Here is an 18,036-nt window from a genome sequence, read left to right on the forward strand (position 1 = left end):
TTGATATGAAGTCGTTGTACACTCCTCTCGGTGTCATCATGATTTCTCTTTCTTCATACTGCTCCTTTGTACTAGAACTTGCTGAGCCTTGTGGCTCACTTGATCTTCTTATGCCATTCCAGGTAAAGGTAAAGCAGTCATTAAGGGCGAGTCCAGTGGGACTACAACCCAAGGGTAGTGGTGTACAGAGGCACTCAACTCGGAGATCCTAGTTGCGTTTTGGTGAGGTAGATTGATGAGATTTTAAATTGTTGTTTTACATTAGAGCCTCATATTCGGTTTGTATGGCCTAAGAGCCTAGATGTATCAACATTGGTTTGTAACGAAAGTTATTGATATTCCGCTGCGTGAAAATAGATAAATGTGTGTGTTTATTATGAGGTATTGTTCTATATCATCCTTGTGATGACCTCCTTTCGAATGTCCTATGCTAGCGGGCACATTCGGGAGTGGGCCCTTACAAATTTTCTCACCTTCTTTTATCAACATATTTTTTCCTTACTTATTTCACAACTAACTTTGCCCCATAAATGAATTTGTGAAAAAGGCCCCTGAGCAACAATTTCAAGGATAAAGTGAATCATCAAATTCATTTATCCAATATTTTGGTAGTTATGGAGAAAGTAGAGATGATCTTCCAAATTTTTAAATGGTAGTTTAGAATTAAGTATAGAAAGTATTTTATTTTTAAGTCATGTTATTTTTTTTATTTTAAACTTTTTTTTATTTTCATCATGTATTTTTAATTTAAGTTAATAAAAATATTATTACTTTTTATTAAATTATTGAGTTTTTCCATTAAGAATATTATCTTTCTATCAAGTAATTATTGAAATAATTTTTTTTATATACATAAACAAAATTAGTTCATTTTATATTAACATTGTATTTATAATATATATTAAATATTTTAAAATATTTCAATATTATACTCATTTTAAAGATTTTAATAAAATATTTTCATCGATATATATTTTTTATAATAATTTAATTTATATTTTTAATTATTAATTAAAATATATAAATATAATAAAAGTAATAAAGAAAATAAATTGAATAATTTGTTTTGAAGTTATAGAAAGAGAGATAAAATTAAAAATAACATCAAAAACAAATTTGATATTTGGTGTTATATTATTCACTCAAGACCAAATTTGGTGATTAAAATTTATACCTAAAACCAAATTAATATACTCATTAAAGTGTATTTTGACACCGAATTAATGTTGGGCGCTAATTTAGTGTTCTGTTGGAGATGTTCTAAGAGTTGTGTAAATCTTGAGGCCACGGGTAATATATTTAGTCAATTGGTGAGTGGGCCTTGTGCTCTTTTTTCTTTTTCCCTTGCAGTTCTTTTGGTTGAATTTCTTGGATGGGAGAGCAGGAGCTAGAAAATTTCTTGGATGGTAAACTTTAGATGCATTGGGAATAAACTGCAATGAAATTGCAGACAACACAAAATAAGTATTTCTAATCATCTAACTTGAATTCTTGAGGCAACTCCTTTGCATCAGCTAGCTTGTACTTTCATTCTCTTCCCCATAATTTAACTGAGGTTGGGACTCGTAATTTGACAATGATCATAATTTTGAATTTGATTGTAATTATGATGTTGTCAAATTCAATTTTATGTAAAATTTATCGTATTTAAATGAATATTCTCATTAATCATCTTTTAATCATGATATATTTTTCTGTGTACATTTATAGATGATTTTAAGTCTATAAATAAGTGTCTAATGCTTTGGAATTAGTTGCACCTAAATCATTTTTGCATTACCAATATTTGATTAGTGATATTTTGTTCTTTTTACTTGTATTTTTCCCAATTTGAGTGTTTCACATAAATCTTGTATTCGTTTGTAGTGGATTGGTTTAATTGTGGTTTATTGTTGATCCAATTTCTTAACATAATCCTTGTAATGCTTTCTACAGGGAGTTAGCAGCTTAATGGTGGGCACCTCTGGCGGATATGATTCTTTTGAAACTGACCAGGGTTATGATGACGGAACTTCTGAGAACTTTAGTGGGCAAGAAGCCAGAGGGGATGAACTATTGCATGATTGTGATTCAAATGGTGCGCTTAATGACAATTTAAGCTTCACAGAGCCACTGCTTAATGACTTGAATGTGGGTCATTTTGAACCATTTGTTGGCATGAGTTTTTCATCTTTAGATGCTGCCAGAGATTTCTATTATGAATATGCCAAGCGTACAGGTTTCATCATACGGACAAAGAATGTCATATGGCTATCATTGGTCGGGACTTTGTGTGTTCAAGAGAAGGATTTCGTGCAGCAAAACATGTGCTTAGAAAAGACAGGGTTCTTTCACCAAGGCCAATTACAGGAGAAGGGTGCAAGACTATGACAAGGCTAGCAGTCAAAGATGGAAGTAAATGGGTAGTCACAAAGTTTGTACAGGAGCACACTCATAAGATAATGCCTAGCCGTAAATTTCCTGGGGAACTGCCAATAGTTAATATACTCAGTGAGGTATGTGTGAACTTAACATTGAACACTCTAGATCTGTTTGTTCTTTAGTTAGGCTTTTGAATTTGAGATAGAAACTGCAGAAGACTTGTGTTTTTTATGGGTTTTTGTCATCTAATTGTGGCCCTTGTTATGGTATCATGTTATGCAAAGAGTGACCCATTTTGCTTATAGTTGTGAGCTTCTTGTGAATCTGCCTTTTGTGCTCTGGATTCAAGCTTAAGATAGTTTCTTTTTGAGCATTTTAAGTACAAGAAAACAATGCAAGATCACTTGGGCTCCAGCAGTGACGATTTAGGCTCAATAGATTGTATTAATCATGATCATCGATCTGGATATACAGTGGAATATCAAGAAAACCTGAACTTCCAAGTATAGTATTTTCTGAATTAGGCCTTTGTTGATCCTTGAGAAATTTGTGGGTTATCCATTTTTGCTCCGAACTGTATATAGATGGTCTAGGTTTTGGCTTAATCTGCCCATCATAATTGGGCGATTGCTCTAGAATTTACTCAGCAAGAAAAAAAAAAAAAGTTGAATACGGTGCTTATTGCTTTTTCATGTAAATGTTTCTTGTTATATCAAGATTCAAGAACAAGAAAGGTCTAGAGTATGTCTCTTGCATTATGACGATGCTCCTAGTTATACTTCCTCTACATTTTCAGCTTAACTCTTACTTGTAGCAGCTGACTTGTAATCTTTTTGCAGGAAGAGAAGGATAAGAAGATAAGGAACTTTATGATAAATTACAGCATGAAACAGAAAGATCTACATCACTCCAGCAACAGTTAAATGGGATGCTTAAAGGTCTCGAGGAACATGCAAAATTCATGACTATTCAAGTTGAAGATATAATAAAAATTATGAAGGAACTTGAATTTGAGGATGGCTAGTATCTGAATTCACTACAACAAAAAAAACATTTGTTGGGACAATCTTTTTAGGATATTTTTTTTAAAAGTGTCTTATAAAATATTATTTTAAGGTACAATTTAAAAAATATCCAAATAAAATAATTCTAATGAGACACAGCAATAAAATGTTTTAATAGTAAAATGTAATAGGGTAGAATTTCTGAAGTGTTCTAATAAAATTATTTCAATAAGATACAATATAAGTAAAATTGAATAAGATAAATTTTTTGAAGTGATTCAATAAAATAATTCTAATAAAACAGTAATAGAGTGACCTCATAGAAAAATAGGTTAGAATATTTGAAGTATCTTGTTAGCACAAAACTTTAGACTCAATAATTATATTTTTAAATTAAATATTAATTTGATGTAATAATTTAAATTATTTTATTATCATATTTTATATTATTATCATAAATTAGTGTTTAAATTATTTAGTAATTTTGATAATTTAAATTATTTGATCAGTTATCGTAATCTTCAATTATTTTATTTTTATCACTCAAATAATTATTAATATTATTTTTATAAATTATTTTATTTTTTATTTAATAATTAAATATTTCAAAAAATAAAAAAAAAATCAAAATAATGACGGCAAATGCCTCTTTTCCTTGGCCAAATCCCCAAACCCTCATTGACTTCATCTCCCTTTGGCATATTCTTGCCTTTGTCATCTCCAAGCCATTATCGTTGCTTGTCAATTGCCGTTAACAGAAATGCATTGTTCTGTTTAGATATGCACTACTTTTCAATCTATTTTTTTGATCTAAAAATTCTTTTGTTTGTCTTTCTTTTCTTCTAATTCTAAGAGCATCTCCAACCCATTTCTCAAATTTGGTGCAAAATGTCCACTATTGCATCTCTAATCCAGCACCATATTTGGCATCAAATTTGTTATTTGGTGCAACAATGCAATTGCATTATGGGAAATTCTATATCCACTCACCTTTTTTGCTTTCTAATCCACATTAGAGAAAAAGTCATTTTTACCCTTACTTGCAGCCACCAACGGCCTCCATCATCGTGGCGTCTGAACACACCTCGAACCTTAGGGTTCAGGTGCAATGATGGCGGCAATGTTTGCCGCAGCCTTAGGTGGAAGCGACACCAATGGGAGAGAAAGAAGGAGAAAGGAAAGTGGGTGCGATGATGGGTGGAAGGTGGAAGCTGATGGCGACCGTGTTCGTTGCTACCACCAATGGGAGCTTGGGTTGTCGGCGATGATGGGCAGCTGGGTAAAAATGACTTTTTCTCCTTTGATATTTTTTAGTGTGAGTGTAGAGAATAAAAAGAGTGAGTGCATATAGAATTTCTCTTGCACTATATTTAGTGCAAAACTTTTGTTCCCAATTTGCCCCTAGATTTCAACTACACAAAAATTCTTATTCCTTTCATATGCCATTCAATATTTTTACAAAATTTTTAATTTTATGATTGAAAATTAACTCTTTTACCTTAATGATAAAAATTTAATCTTTTAAATGTAACCATAAAAAAAAAAAACTTAATTCCTATTATATCCCTTTTTATATATTTACATCTCCTATCGTTTAATTACCAATATTTTTTAACACTTGTAATAAATTATGGAATTACCTAACATGTATAATTATCAAATAAAAATTAATAACCACCCAACACACTTAAATAAAATTAGTCATTAAAAATAAAATACAATAGTCACAATCATGATTATTAATTATCAACACGAACTTAGTCAAATAACAACATAAAAATTAAAAAAAAAATTATTAAAAAAAATTATTACATAAGCAACGACGACACTTTAATGTAATATTATTTTTAACATTGTGATGTTGAATGTAATATTTTCTTAATTGTGACAAGTGTAATTTTGCTTTTTCTAACATTTACTATTAAATGTTTTTTTTGGTTAAAAGTACGTAATTTGTAGTTATTAATTTTAGTAGTAAAATTGAATAAGAAATAAATAAACTTTTAAATTAAACAATAATTGAGAATTAAAAAATAGAAAAAGTACCAAAACACTGTTACTTTGCACCTAATTTGGTGCAGTGGATTGGCGATGATTTTTAAGATGGTGTGAATGTCTCCCTCCTGCCATTGGGTTGCACATGCAGGCCACCATCTCCCCTAATTCCATCTCCATGATTTCCCTCCTCGAGCAATAGTGCCCAGAGGCCCCGCGCATCATATTATTCCTTGAATGCAGTTAGACTATGTATGCGTATATGATTAATTAAATAGATGATATGCATGTAATTAACTAAGTTAGAGCGGAGAAATTAATTAAGTTATATGGCTTTCTAGTCGCAGTGTAATTTTTCCGAATGAATTAATTCATATATTGCATAATGGAAATGTAACCTCGGAAATATCATACTAAATTTAGAATCATTTGTAACACCTAAAAACATTATCTGTCAACCCAAAATTTCGCTGAGTAGGCCATTTAGATGCCAAGAACCTGTTCTTGGAGGGAGGAAGGGGGGATTAATTGTTTAGATTTCATTTACATAATGTATAACTTGCATTTAAAGGGGATATCAACTCCATTTATTGGCCATTCAGAGTTAGTTATATGAAGATTTTGTCTTTGGTAGAGATAGTATACTTTATTATACCATCTAATAGTGTAATTTGTGAGCATTGTTTTCTCAACAAATCTCTAAATTCACTCTCTACAACATTATCAAAAATAAAATATACATCTCTTTTGAACTGAATAATCTCCTAACTAGTTAGTGAGTCCATTCTGTAACATTGCATAAATGATTGCATAAATGATCTGAGTTTTTTATTTAAGCCTCAATTGCAAACAGAAGAAGAGATGGTTGTCAGTGAAAAATTTCATTTTGAGCTTCATTGACCCTTAAATTTTAGGTCACTTTCATAATTTTGGAATTCCCATAGAGCAGATTTGTGCTTCAATCCTTGATGCTTGAAACCAAACTTAACATTTGGTATATGCTCCACAATCCAATGATCTTGGCCTTTGTCTGGAAGCATTCTATTTATGAACTTTGTAGGCATTTGAAAAAAGAGAAGAGTTGTGAGTTTCCTAAGGTGACGGATGCCTGAAGGAACCTCTTGTAGTTGCGGACATGGCCCAATTATTAGCTCTTCAAGAAGAGTCAATGCCCCTTCCTCTATTATCACTGAACGCAATCCCCTCTGAGAACTAAAATTTAGCCCCTTGAGTTTTGGAAACCATCCAGCCTCAAAAAACAGTTGCTCTCCATAACACACTTCAATGAGAGAGAGCATTAGTAGGTTAGGCAAAGCTTGAAGTCCATGTATTGGATCATCAACCAAACCTGAACAATGTAGATGTAGATCTTGTAGATTTTGAAGTTGAGCAATCCAGCATGGTAACTTTTTCAAACATCCACACAAGGCGAGTCGCTCAAGAGATTCAGGTGGAGCAAAAACTGAATCTAAATCCAAAATCTCATGTTCACTTATAACGCATACTATAAAAAATTTAAGATATTTCATCTTCTGAATGCTGTTAAAAAGATCCCTGCAATTTTCTGTTCTCAATTTGCATATGCCCAACTTCTTTAGCTTCTGCAAATTCTGAAGCTCTTTAAATAAGCTGACTGCATCATGATTTGCCTCCAGAAGCCATAGCTTCTGCAACTCCTCTAAACAACCAATCCCTCCTCGCATCTTTACCCCTTTAATGGAATCTGAACTAAAACTCCAATTGTCACGGTTAAATGCCAAAAGATGCCTCAACTTATGGAGCTTGTTGATTTGAGAAGGTAGCTCACGCACAAGACAATATTTTAAATCCAGAGTCTGCAAGTTGTGCAACTTTCCAATTGACTTGGGAATCACAGTCACTTTTGTATGCCTTACACTCAGGTACCTCAAATGAAACAAATTTCCCACTTTTTTATGAACCTGAACCAAAGGAGAATCACTAAGATCTAGCGTTTTCAGAAGCTTAAAATTTCTTGCCAGTGTACTCATCAAAGGTTTTTCTGGCAACTTAGCCACTCGAAAAACAAAAATTGAACGAATCTTGGATATCTTAACCCTTTAAAGAACGTTGCCCAAATTGTAATCCATATGTATTGACAATCTCCGAGTAATATCATTGAAACTCGAATTCTCCGCCCCTAAAACGTGACAGAAGTTCAACTCCATGGACTTTGTCACGATGATCTCTCGCACCACAGCATGCACCCTGCAGGTTTTAATTCTCCCATCAGGTTTCTTACGTGACACTTGAACCAAGCTTCTATGGATGAGCTCGGTCAGGTACTCTTCTGCAACTTCTTCTAAAGTTTTGCCTCTCTGTTCTTCAATGAAGCCCTCTGCTATCCACAATCGGATCAATCTTCCACAATTAATAGAGTAATCCTCAGGTAATATGCCAAAGTACAAGAAACAGGATTTGAGGTAGTAGGGCAAATCATGGTAACTAAGCAACACAATTTTTGAGATGCTTGTAAGGGCAGGTTTCATTTGTAACTCACAGCCTAGGCTATCGTAGAACCTCTTCCATTCTGATGCAACCTTGTTTTTGATGGACAGAATACCACTTATTGCCACAATAGCAAGTGGCAATCCTTCACATTTTTGAACTATTCGAAGAGATACGTCCTTCAATTCAGGGGGACAGCGGCCTTCGAAGTCCCTTTGGAAGGCCTTCATGCAGAAGAGGTCCCAAGCCTTCTCTTCGGGCAGGGGCTGAAGCCAGTGGATATGATCCCATGGCGATTCTTTGCAGAAAACCGCAACCTCCTCACTGCGGGTGGTGATGATTACCCTGCCGCCTTTCCCATTTCTGGGCAAAGCATGTTTGATGAATTCCCAAAAGCTTGTTGTCCATGCATCATCAAAGACAATTAGATACCTGTTGTGAGTTAGAAATTCCCTCAGCTTGTGAAGGAGTGAATTCTGGCCCATAACATCAATTTCTGGAGGTGTAGTAGACTCCCTTAATTCGGATTGGTAAAACTGTTTCAGCATTGTTCCGAGTATCTCCTCCCACTTGTATGATCTAGAGACAGGGACCCAAGCGCAGCAATCAAAGTGTCCGGCCACGGTTTGCTTTCCATAGACCTTGCTAGCAAGGGTGGTCTTGCCCACTCCAGGCATCCCCACTACCGAAATCACCACTCTCTTCGACTCTTTGGATATCAATTGCCCGGTCAATGCATCTCTGCTGGATTCAATTCCCACGAGTTCATCTTCCTCGACGAAGAGGGAAGCCACTCGAGGATCATGCCACGGCCGTTCAATTCTCTTGCTCCCTGATCCCTGCATCACACTGAATCCATACCTGTCAGCCCTCTCCTTGATCTCACCAATAGTCTATTTGATGTCTTGAATCTGAGAGGCTATGTTTACTCTGCGGAATAAACTGCCGAAACGACGCCTTCTTCCTCGATCAAGCAGGTATTCATCGATCACATCCTCGATTCGATACGCCAGTTTCCGAACCTGCTTCACCCAAACCATGGCAATTTCATCTCCGGTTTCTACCCTAAGATCGGCGTCTTTTAGGAAAGACTTTATGCTCTCCAATTCAGCTTTGATGGTCGCAACATCTCGACGAACATTGCTCAAAAGCTTCGCTTCGTTGATTATCAGTGGTGCCAAAGTTAGGATCACAGAATCTACCACGCAATACCCCATTACTCTGGAGAAATCTAGCTCTTTCTTCTTCTTCTCCTCAATTAGGCTATGGCGTCGCTGAATCGACCTACTTTCCTTGACACGTGAAAGTATGTCTTTCCTTGACTAGTCAAAGTCTGTCTCTCCTTCCGTCTAGACTTCTCAAAGTAAGGCGCAGACCCCAGGCGGTGACTGCAGGCTTGAGAATTGAAGACAGATAGAGACGGACACCTACTTGTCTGATTAGAGTGGGCGGCTGGCCAAGTCTTAGTCACTACTAGTCGGCACGACTTGACTTGATAGTTGCTGACTGAGTGCAAACTTTATTAGATAAGCTACTTAATGGGAGCTAGCTAGGAGTAGGAGTCTAGGTGACATCACTATTGGCTGGGTGAAATGTTATAATCATGAGCCAGCGGTGGCTGCGTGGTTACGGAGAATTCAATTCCATTTATGATTGATTTCTAAAAATTTCTCTAATCTATTAATATTTACCCACGGCTTATTAAAATATTTGTATCTCCAACTCCAACAGCATCTCTGTGTATAACATTAACATTAAATTTGACGTCATTTTAGAATTAAGTATAGAAAATATTTTATTTTTAAACCATATTTTTTTTTTAACTTTTTTTCTATTTTCATCATATATTTTTAATTTAAGTTAATAAGAATATTATTACTTTTTATTATATTATTGAGTTTTTGTATTAAGAATATTATCTTTCTATCGAGTAATTATTGAAATAAATTTTTTTTATATACATAAACAATGGTAATTCATTTTATATTAACATTGTATTTATAATATATATTAAATATTTTAAAATATTTCAATATTATACTCATTTTAAAGATTTTAATAAAATATTTATATCGGTATATATTTTTTATAATAATTTAATTTATATTTTTAATTATTAATTAAAATATATAAATATAATAAAAGTAATAAAGAATATAAAGAGAATAATTTGTTTTGAAGTTATAGAAAGAGAGATAAAATTAAAAATAACATCAAAAACAAATTTGATATTTGGTGTTATATTATTCACTCAAGACCAAATTTAATGATTAAAATTTATACCTAAAACCAAATTAATATACTCATTAAAGTGTATTTTGACACCGAATTAATGTTGAGCACTAATTTAGTGTTCTGTTGGTGAGTGGGCCTTGTGCTCTTTTTTCTTTTTCCCTTGCAGTTCTTTTGGTTGAATTTCTTGGATGGGAGAGCAGGAGCTAGAAAATTTCTTGGATGGTAAACTTTAGATGCGTTGGGGCTAAATTGCAATGAAATTGCAGACAACATAAAATAAGTATTTCTAATCATCTAACTTGAATTCTTGAAGCAACTCCTTCGCATCAGCTAGCTTGTACTTTCATTCTCTTCCCCATAATTTAACTGAGGTTGGGACTTGTAATTTGACAATGATTATAATTTTGAATTTGATTGTAATTACGATGTTCTCAAATTTAATTTTATGTAAAATTTATCTTATTTGAAAGAATATTTTCATTAATCATCTTTTAATCAAAATATGTTTTTCTGTGTATATTTATAGATGATTTTAAAACTATAAATAAGTGTCTAATACTTTAGAATTAGTTATACTTAAATCATTTTTGCATTACCAATATTTGATTAGTGATATTTTGTTCTTTTTACTTGTATTTTTCCCAATTTGAGTGTTTCACATAAATCTTGTATTCGTTTGTAGTGGATTGGTTTACTTGTGGTTTATTGTTGATCCAATTTCTTAACATAATCCTTGTAATGCTTTCTACAGGGAGTTAGCAGCTTAATGGTGGGCACCTCTGGCGGATATGATTCTTTTGAAACTGACCAGGGTTATGATGACGGAACTTCTGAGAACTTTAGTGGGCAAGAAGCCAGAGGGGATGAACTATTGCATGATTGTGATTCAAATGGTGCTCTTAATGACAATTTAAGCTTCACAGAGCCACTGCTTAATGACTTGAATGTGGGTCATTTTGAACCATTTGTTGGCATGAGTTTTTCATCTTTAGATGATGCCAGAGATTTCTATTATGAATATGCCAAGCGTACAGGTTTCATCATACGGACAAAGAATGTCATATGGCTATCATTGGTCGGGACTTTGTGTGTTCAAGAGAAGGATTTCGTGCAGCAAAACATGTGCTTAGAAAAGACAGGGTTCTTTCACCAAGGCCAATTACAGGAGAAGGGTGCAAGACTATGACAAGGCTAGCAGTCAAAGATGGAAGTAAATGGGTAGTCACAAAGTTTGTACAGGAGCACACTCATAAGATAATGCCTAGCCGTAAATTTCCTGGGGAACTGCCAATAGTTAATATACTCACTGAGGTATGTGTGAACTTAACATTGAACACTCTAGATCTGTTTGTTCTTTAGTTAGGCTTTTGAATTTGAGATAGAAACTGCAGAAGACTTGTGTTTTTTATGGGTTTTTGTCATCTAATTGTGGCCCTTGTTATGGTATCATGTTATGCAAAGAGTGACCCATTTTGCTTATAGTTGTGAGCTTCTTGTGAATCTGCCTTTTGTGCTCTGGATTCAAGCTTAAGATAGTTTCTTTTTGAGCATTTTAAGTACAAGAAAACAATGCAAGATCACTAGGGCTCATATATGAGAAAAAATGTACAAGGAATTTCCTTTATACATCAGGTTAGTATATACACATATATACATATATATCTCATATATGTATATCTACATAGAATGATTTTGGGGCTCTCAGGCGCTCTCTTAATATTAAATATATAAATTGTCGAGAGGGAGAGGCTGTGCGTGATATTATATAGGAAGAAAAATGTGGTGAAAGCAACATTAGAATCATATCCTCCACACAAAGGGAAAGGAAGACAGACAGCCCCATTGCCTTTAATTAGCTTTATTTTGGTTGGGTTGCCTTTGATAGAGAGCTATGGAATGTTCAAAGGTCTAGCTAGGTTTGAATTTTCACTTGCCACAATATGTCAATAATTCAAAGTTTGAACTTCCACTACCCCCCAAAAATAGGGATTTTTCAAGATAACCACACTCTTTATTATTCTATAAAAGTTGAGAAAGAATCGTTTTTATATATAATATTTTAAATTCGTAACATTTCAACCAAAAATAAATAACTTTATCGTTGGTACAAAGACTATCTCTCAATTTTGGCATTGGGTAAGCTTAAGCCACATAGGTCCCTAAAAAGGGTCATGCTCTAAAAAGGGTCATGCTTGAACGAAGAAATAGTCCATTCATCATTAAATATTTGAATTCAAGTCTCCCAACACATCACATGGCTGAAATACCCCACTTTAAGAGTAGATAGAGACTTGTGCCTCGCTCATGCGCTCATCTAAGGGTAGAAATATCACCTCTTGTATTACATATAACTAATTCATCACCGGTGCGATATATAAAAGTTTATATGTATTAAATTTATTTAAAATTAATAATTATAATTTTTATGTGTAAATAAATACGACAATAATAAAAACTTAAGAAATAAATATAGTAATGTGATATATTTGTTTAAAAAGTTAATACATCTCGAGAAAATTACTATAAATTTTGAAAAATCTCTTTAAAAACTATATTTGTCGTTGAATTTGTCTAGCCCCATCTTTGTCACAAATTAAAATTTTCAATCCTTTGCGATTTGTAACTCTAGAAACAACTGCGTATAATTGTCTGCGACTGAAAACTGATTTCTTCAAATACAACCCAATATGAGATAATGATTGACTTTAACTTTTGTTGATTGTTATTGCATACAACACAATAAAAGAGAATTGCCTCATTCGTAGTTCGAAAGGCAGCCTAGGGTCAAATGGGGTCAATGTCATTCTTGGAATAAGAGCCTTATGTTAAACATCGTTGCCCATCAAAATTTTTGCCACAAGAATGCGGTTTTCAATTTTTGTAATAATCAACCTAGTGTCATTGCATAACCCTACGGAATGATCTATGTTTCTCAACAGCATAATCGGAGTGTCAACCTTTAGCTTCAATTCATGGTTCAGCACCCCAAAGCACCTAATTGCATTTAAAAATTCAAGTGTGTGAAGATCTTGTAAAAGATCAACATTGCAATATGATATGCAAGTTGTGTTTAAACTTAAGTATGTCTTTGCTTCAACTACATTAAGCGAAATCATGTACTCATTGACAGTCTCCACAACATCAAAAGTCAACGCTAGTGTAGCTCTACCTTGAAGATATTCAGTTTCATTGACATTAGAAGTAAAGTTCGGATACGTGTTGTTCACGATTGACACAACATGCTCATCTGATGCATTCAACAACAGGTCGTCCGATATATCAATAACCACATTACCGTCATTGGGACCACCAATTGTTCAATCCCCTATGCTTGCTATCCATTCAGAAAAAGACTTTAATTTGATCAAGTCTTCATTAAATTCAACATGTTGGAACCTTATGTTCTTTGTCAATCTCAATACCTTACAATTTCTCCATAGGTACAATGAATTGATGGTTGCAAGCACGATATCTTCTCTAGTACCTTTTGGAATCACAAGTAATATTTGTCAAAAGTCCTCTATGAGGACTACTGCCTTCCCTCCAAATGGTAATTCTGAACTCATTGGGTTACTAAATCGTAGAATATCTCGCATGCTCTTATCCAAAGCCTCAAAGTAATATTTATTCATCATAGGAGCTTCGTCCCAAATGATAAGACTGCTTCTAATTATTAACTCTGCAAGAGGATTTCCCTGTTTATTATTGCAAGTTGAATCTTCATTCGAATTTAGTGGAATTGCAAATAGATCTAGAGTGAGCAGTCTTACCACTGGGTAGAAAGAGAGATGTTATTCCACTCGATGTTACATTTAACACGATTTCTCCATTTGATCTCAAAGTTGCGGGTAGAGTTTTCCACACAAAGGTCTTGTCAAATCCTCCATATCCAATACAAAAAACATACCACCTCTCTATTCAACCTCACTGCATCCATCACAATGTCATAGACATGTCGTTGCTCATCAATCAGATTAGACACCAATTTAATGTGCTATTGGGACAGGGCATTTTTGTTGTACCATAATTCATCTTGTATAAGTCTATTTTGATAGCGGGAAAAATGTTCTGCATATGGGAACGACATTGATTGAAAATCTCACAAACTTTTTTCACTACTTCTTAGTATCTTTTCTATCTCCATAAGAGTATAACCCTTTATTTATTCTTCAGTTAATTCCAATTCTGCATATTATGGACACAATTAAAAAATATTAGAAACGTTTTCATAATATAATTGAATGCTAAATTATGCATATAGCAACAAATATTAAAAAATAATTGAATACCTTCATGTTAAAACATGTTTTGTCAGTTGTAAAGTATATCATTAGAAAGGTATTGCCAACATTTTTTTCACATAATTTCGGGTTGAAATATAGAATCAGACAACAACAATGTGCAGATTCAATTTGATGGTTGTGAATTTGATGGTTGTTTTGTTATAATAGATATATAGATATAGATATAGATTCGATTATAATAATGTTAGCATTTTTTATTTAGATATATTTGCACAGAAATCATTTTTTTTAATATTGTTAAGATTAGGCATGAATTGAATTATTATTATTACATACTAAATTACAGCAAATATAAAAAAATTACAACAAAAATACTATCAGTAAATCTACAAAATAAAAAAAAAATTACACAATGCAACCAATCTTAATAAGAGAATTACAATCTCTGTAATATGCAAAGCTGCACATTACAAATAAATTAGAATAAAAAAATATAACCAATCTGAAAATTTTGAAATGAAAAACCGTAACCATTCTTAGAAATGTAACCATTTATTAATAAAAAAATGTAAAATTATGCATTAATATGTATGTTATAAATAAATATTCTAAATAATATTTTTAGCATTTTTTATTTGGATATATTTGCACAGAAATCATTTTTCCTAATATTCTTATGATTAGATATGAATTGAATTATTATTATTATAGCAAAGATAAAAAATATTAAATTTCAATTTGCAAAAATATTAAATTACAGTAAATATAAAAAAATTACAGCAAAAATACTATCAGTAAATCTGCATATTAAAATAAAAATAGAAAAAAAATTAGACAATATAACCAATCTTAATTAAAGGATTACAATCTCTGTAATATGCATAGCTACACATTTCAAATAAATTAGAATAAAAAAATTATAATCAATCTAAAACTTATGGAATGAACCATTCTTAGAAATGTAACCATTATTAATAAAAAAAATTAAAAATGCTAAAAAAATATAAAATTATGCATTAATATGTATGTTATAATTAAATATTCTAAATAATATTTTAGCATTTTTTATTTGGATATATTTGCATAGAAATATTTTTTTTAAATATTGTTAAGATTAGGCATGAATTGAATTATTATTATTACAGTAAAGATGAAAAATACCAACTTTCAATCTAAAAATACTAAATTATAGCAAATATGAAAAAATTATAACAAAAATACTACCAGTAAATTTGTATATTCAAATAACAAAAATTAGACAATATAACCAATCTTAATAAGAGGATTACAATCTTTGTAATATGCAAAGCTACACATTACAAATAAATTAGAATAAAAAAATATAACCAATCTGAAAATTATGAATATAAAAATGTAATCATTCTTAGAAATGTAACCATTATTAATAAAAAAGATAAATATATATATAATTATGCATCAATATGTATATTATAATTAAATATTCTAAATAATATTTTTAGCCTTTTTAATTTCCATATTTGCACAGAAATAATTTTTTCTAGTATTGTTAAGATTGGGTATGAATTGAATTATTATTATTATAGCAAAGATGAAAATTATTAAATTTTAATATGCAAAAATAATAAATTACAACAAATACGAAAAAATTACAACAAAAATACTATCAGTAAATATGCATATTAAAATAAAAAAAAATAGACAATATAACTAACCTTAATCGTAGGATTACAATCTCTATAATATGTAAAGCTACACATTACAAATAAATTAAAATAAAAAATTATAACCAATTTGAAAATTATGGAATGAACCAGTTTTAGAAATTTAACCATTATTAATAAAAAATAATAAAAAAATATAAAATTATGCATTAATATATGTATTTTATAATTAAATATTCTAAATAATATATTTAGCTTTTTTTATTTGCATATATTTGCACAGAAATCTTTTTTTTTTAATATTGTTAAGATTAGCATGGATTAAATTATTATTAGTACAACAAAGATGAAAAATACTAAATTTCAATCTGTAAAAATATTAAATTATAGCAAATATAAAAAAAATTACAGCAAAGATGCAATAAGTGAAAATTGAAAAAGCAACAGCAAGTATGTATGAACATAGTTTTTGATTTATGGCAACAATTAATTATTGTGATATTCGAGATAACTCACTGCACACTTAAAGGTGCAGTGAAAATTGAAAAGGTAATTGCTTGTTATTCATTAATTAAGCCTCTTTATATACCAGTATACTTATTCATTCTCCAAACATCATTCAACCAAGAAAAAAATCATCTACAAGTTCCAATAACTACATATTTTTCATAAATTTAGGCTTAATTCCATTTGTAGTTATCATAAATTTAGGCTTAATTCCATTTCGAGTAAACCAAAAAAAATAAATAAAACATAATAAAATATCAAAATAGAAACTAGAAATAGACGAAAAAAGAATTAGACGACTGTTTTGTTATAATATATATATAGATAATATCTTTGATTTAGTGAGTCTTTTTTGAATGTTTATTTTTTTATAATTTTATTTTAAAATAAAAAATTATCTAATCTTTTTTATTTTTAATTAAATTAATTTATTTTAATCACTTTTAAATATTAATTAATCATTATCCATTATTATATTTATCTACAATATATACATGTATCTCATCTATGTATATATACATAGAACGATTTTGGGGCTCTCAGGCGCTCTGCTAATATTAATATTTATATATCATATATATATATATATATATACAAATTGTCGAGAGGGAGAGTGAGAGGGAGAGGCTGTGCGTGATATTATATATAATATAATATATATTTATCTTGTGGGCCCACCCAAAGTTGACTTTCAGTACAGCTTTCCATCCTCAGACTGATGGGCAGTTGGAGCGGACCATACGGACTTTGGAAGATATGCTCCGCGCCTGTGTATTGGATTTCTATGGGAGCTGGGATGACCATTTGTCGCTAGTGGAGTTTGCCTACAATAATAGCTTCCAGGCCAGTATTGGGATGGCACCATTTGAGGCGTTGTACGGGCGACCATGTAGATCACCGCTTTGTTGGACCGAGATTGGGGAGCGAGCATTGCTTGGACCGGAGTTGGTAGAGCAGACATCAGAGAAGATCCAGTTGATTCGAGCTAGGATGAATGCAACTCAGGACCGTCAGAAGAGTTATGCTGACAGACGACGCCGGGATTTGGAGTTTGAGGTGGGTGATCATGTTTTTCTTCGGGTTATGCCGATGAGGGGTGTTCGACGCTTTGGAGTATCTGGCAAATTGAGTCCTCGCTATGTGGGACCGTTTGAGATATTTGAGCGAGTCGGACCGTTGGCTTATCGATTAGCTTTACCCCCTCAGTTAGCCCACGTACATGATGTCTTTCATGTTTCTATGCTTCGCAAGTACGTGGCAGATCCTGGGCATGTAATTGACTACCATCCGCTCGTGGTGCAAGAGGATGCGTCATATACCGAGTTGCCTGCTAGCATTGTGGATCAGAAAGAAAAAGTGCTCCGTAACCGTACGATTCCCTATGTAAAGGTCTAGTGGCAGCGACATACCCTTGAGGAGGCTACTTGGGAGCTAGAGGAGGAGATGAGGCGACTTCATCCTCAGTTGTTTGCCTAACCAGGTACGAATTTCGAGGACGAAATTCTTTTTAGGGGGGGAGGATTTGTAACGCCCGTATATGGTAAATTAAATTAATTTTGAGGTAATTTAAATTAAAAGAAA

At 32.3% G+C, this 18,036-nt stretch overlaps 1 protein-coding gene across 4 annotated transcripts in view; it reads right to left on the bottom strand.

Moving 5' to 3' along the window:
• The window catches only part of LOC127810801 (disease resistance protein RPM1-like), a 64,008-nt gene that overhangs the window by 27,209 nt on the left and 18,763 nt on the right, over positions 1-18,036 (bottom strand). The window contains exon 2 of one of the 4 annotated variants that reach the window (XM_052350353.1): positions 7,899-8,687. The exons of 1 other annotated variant lie outside the window; for it this stretch is intronic. In XM_052350353.1, coding sequence (XP_052206313.1) covers positions 7,899-8,687 — 789 coding nt within the window. Of the gene's footprint in view, positions 1-7,801; positions 8,688-18,036 lie in introns of all 4 variants that reach the window. 2 more of the 4 variants (XM_052350356.1, XM_052350354.1) reach the window with 2 other exon arrangements.

This window comes from Diospyros lotus, chromosome 10 (genome assembly GCF_014633365.1).
Source record: "Diospyros lotus cultivar Yz01 chromosome 10, ASM1463336v1, whole genome shotgun sequence".
NCBI classification, from domain to species: domain Eukaryota; kingdom Viridiplantae; phylum Streptophyta; class Magnoliopsida; order Ericales; family Ebenaceae; genus Diospyros; species Diospyros lotus.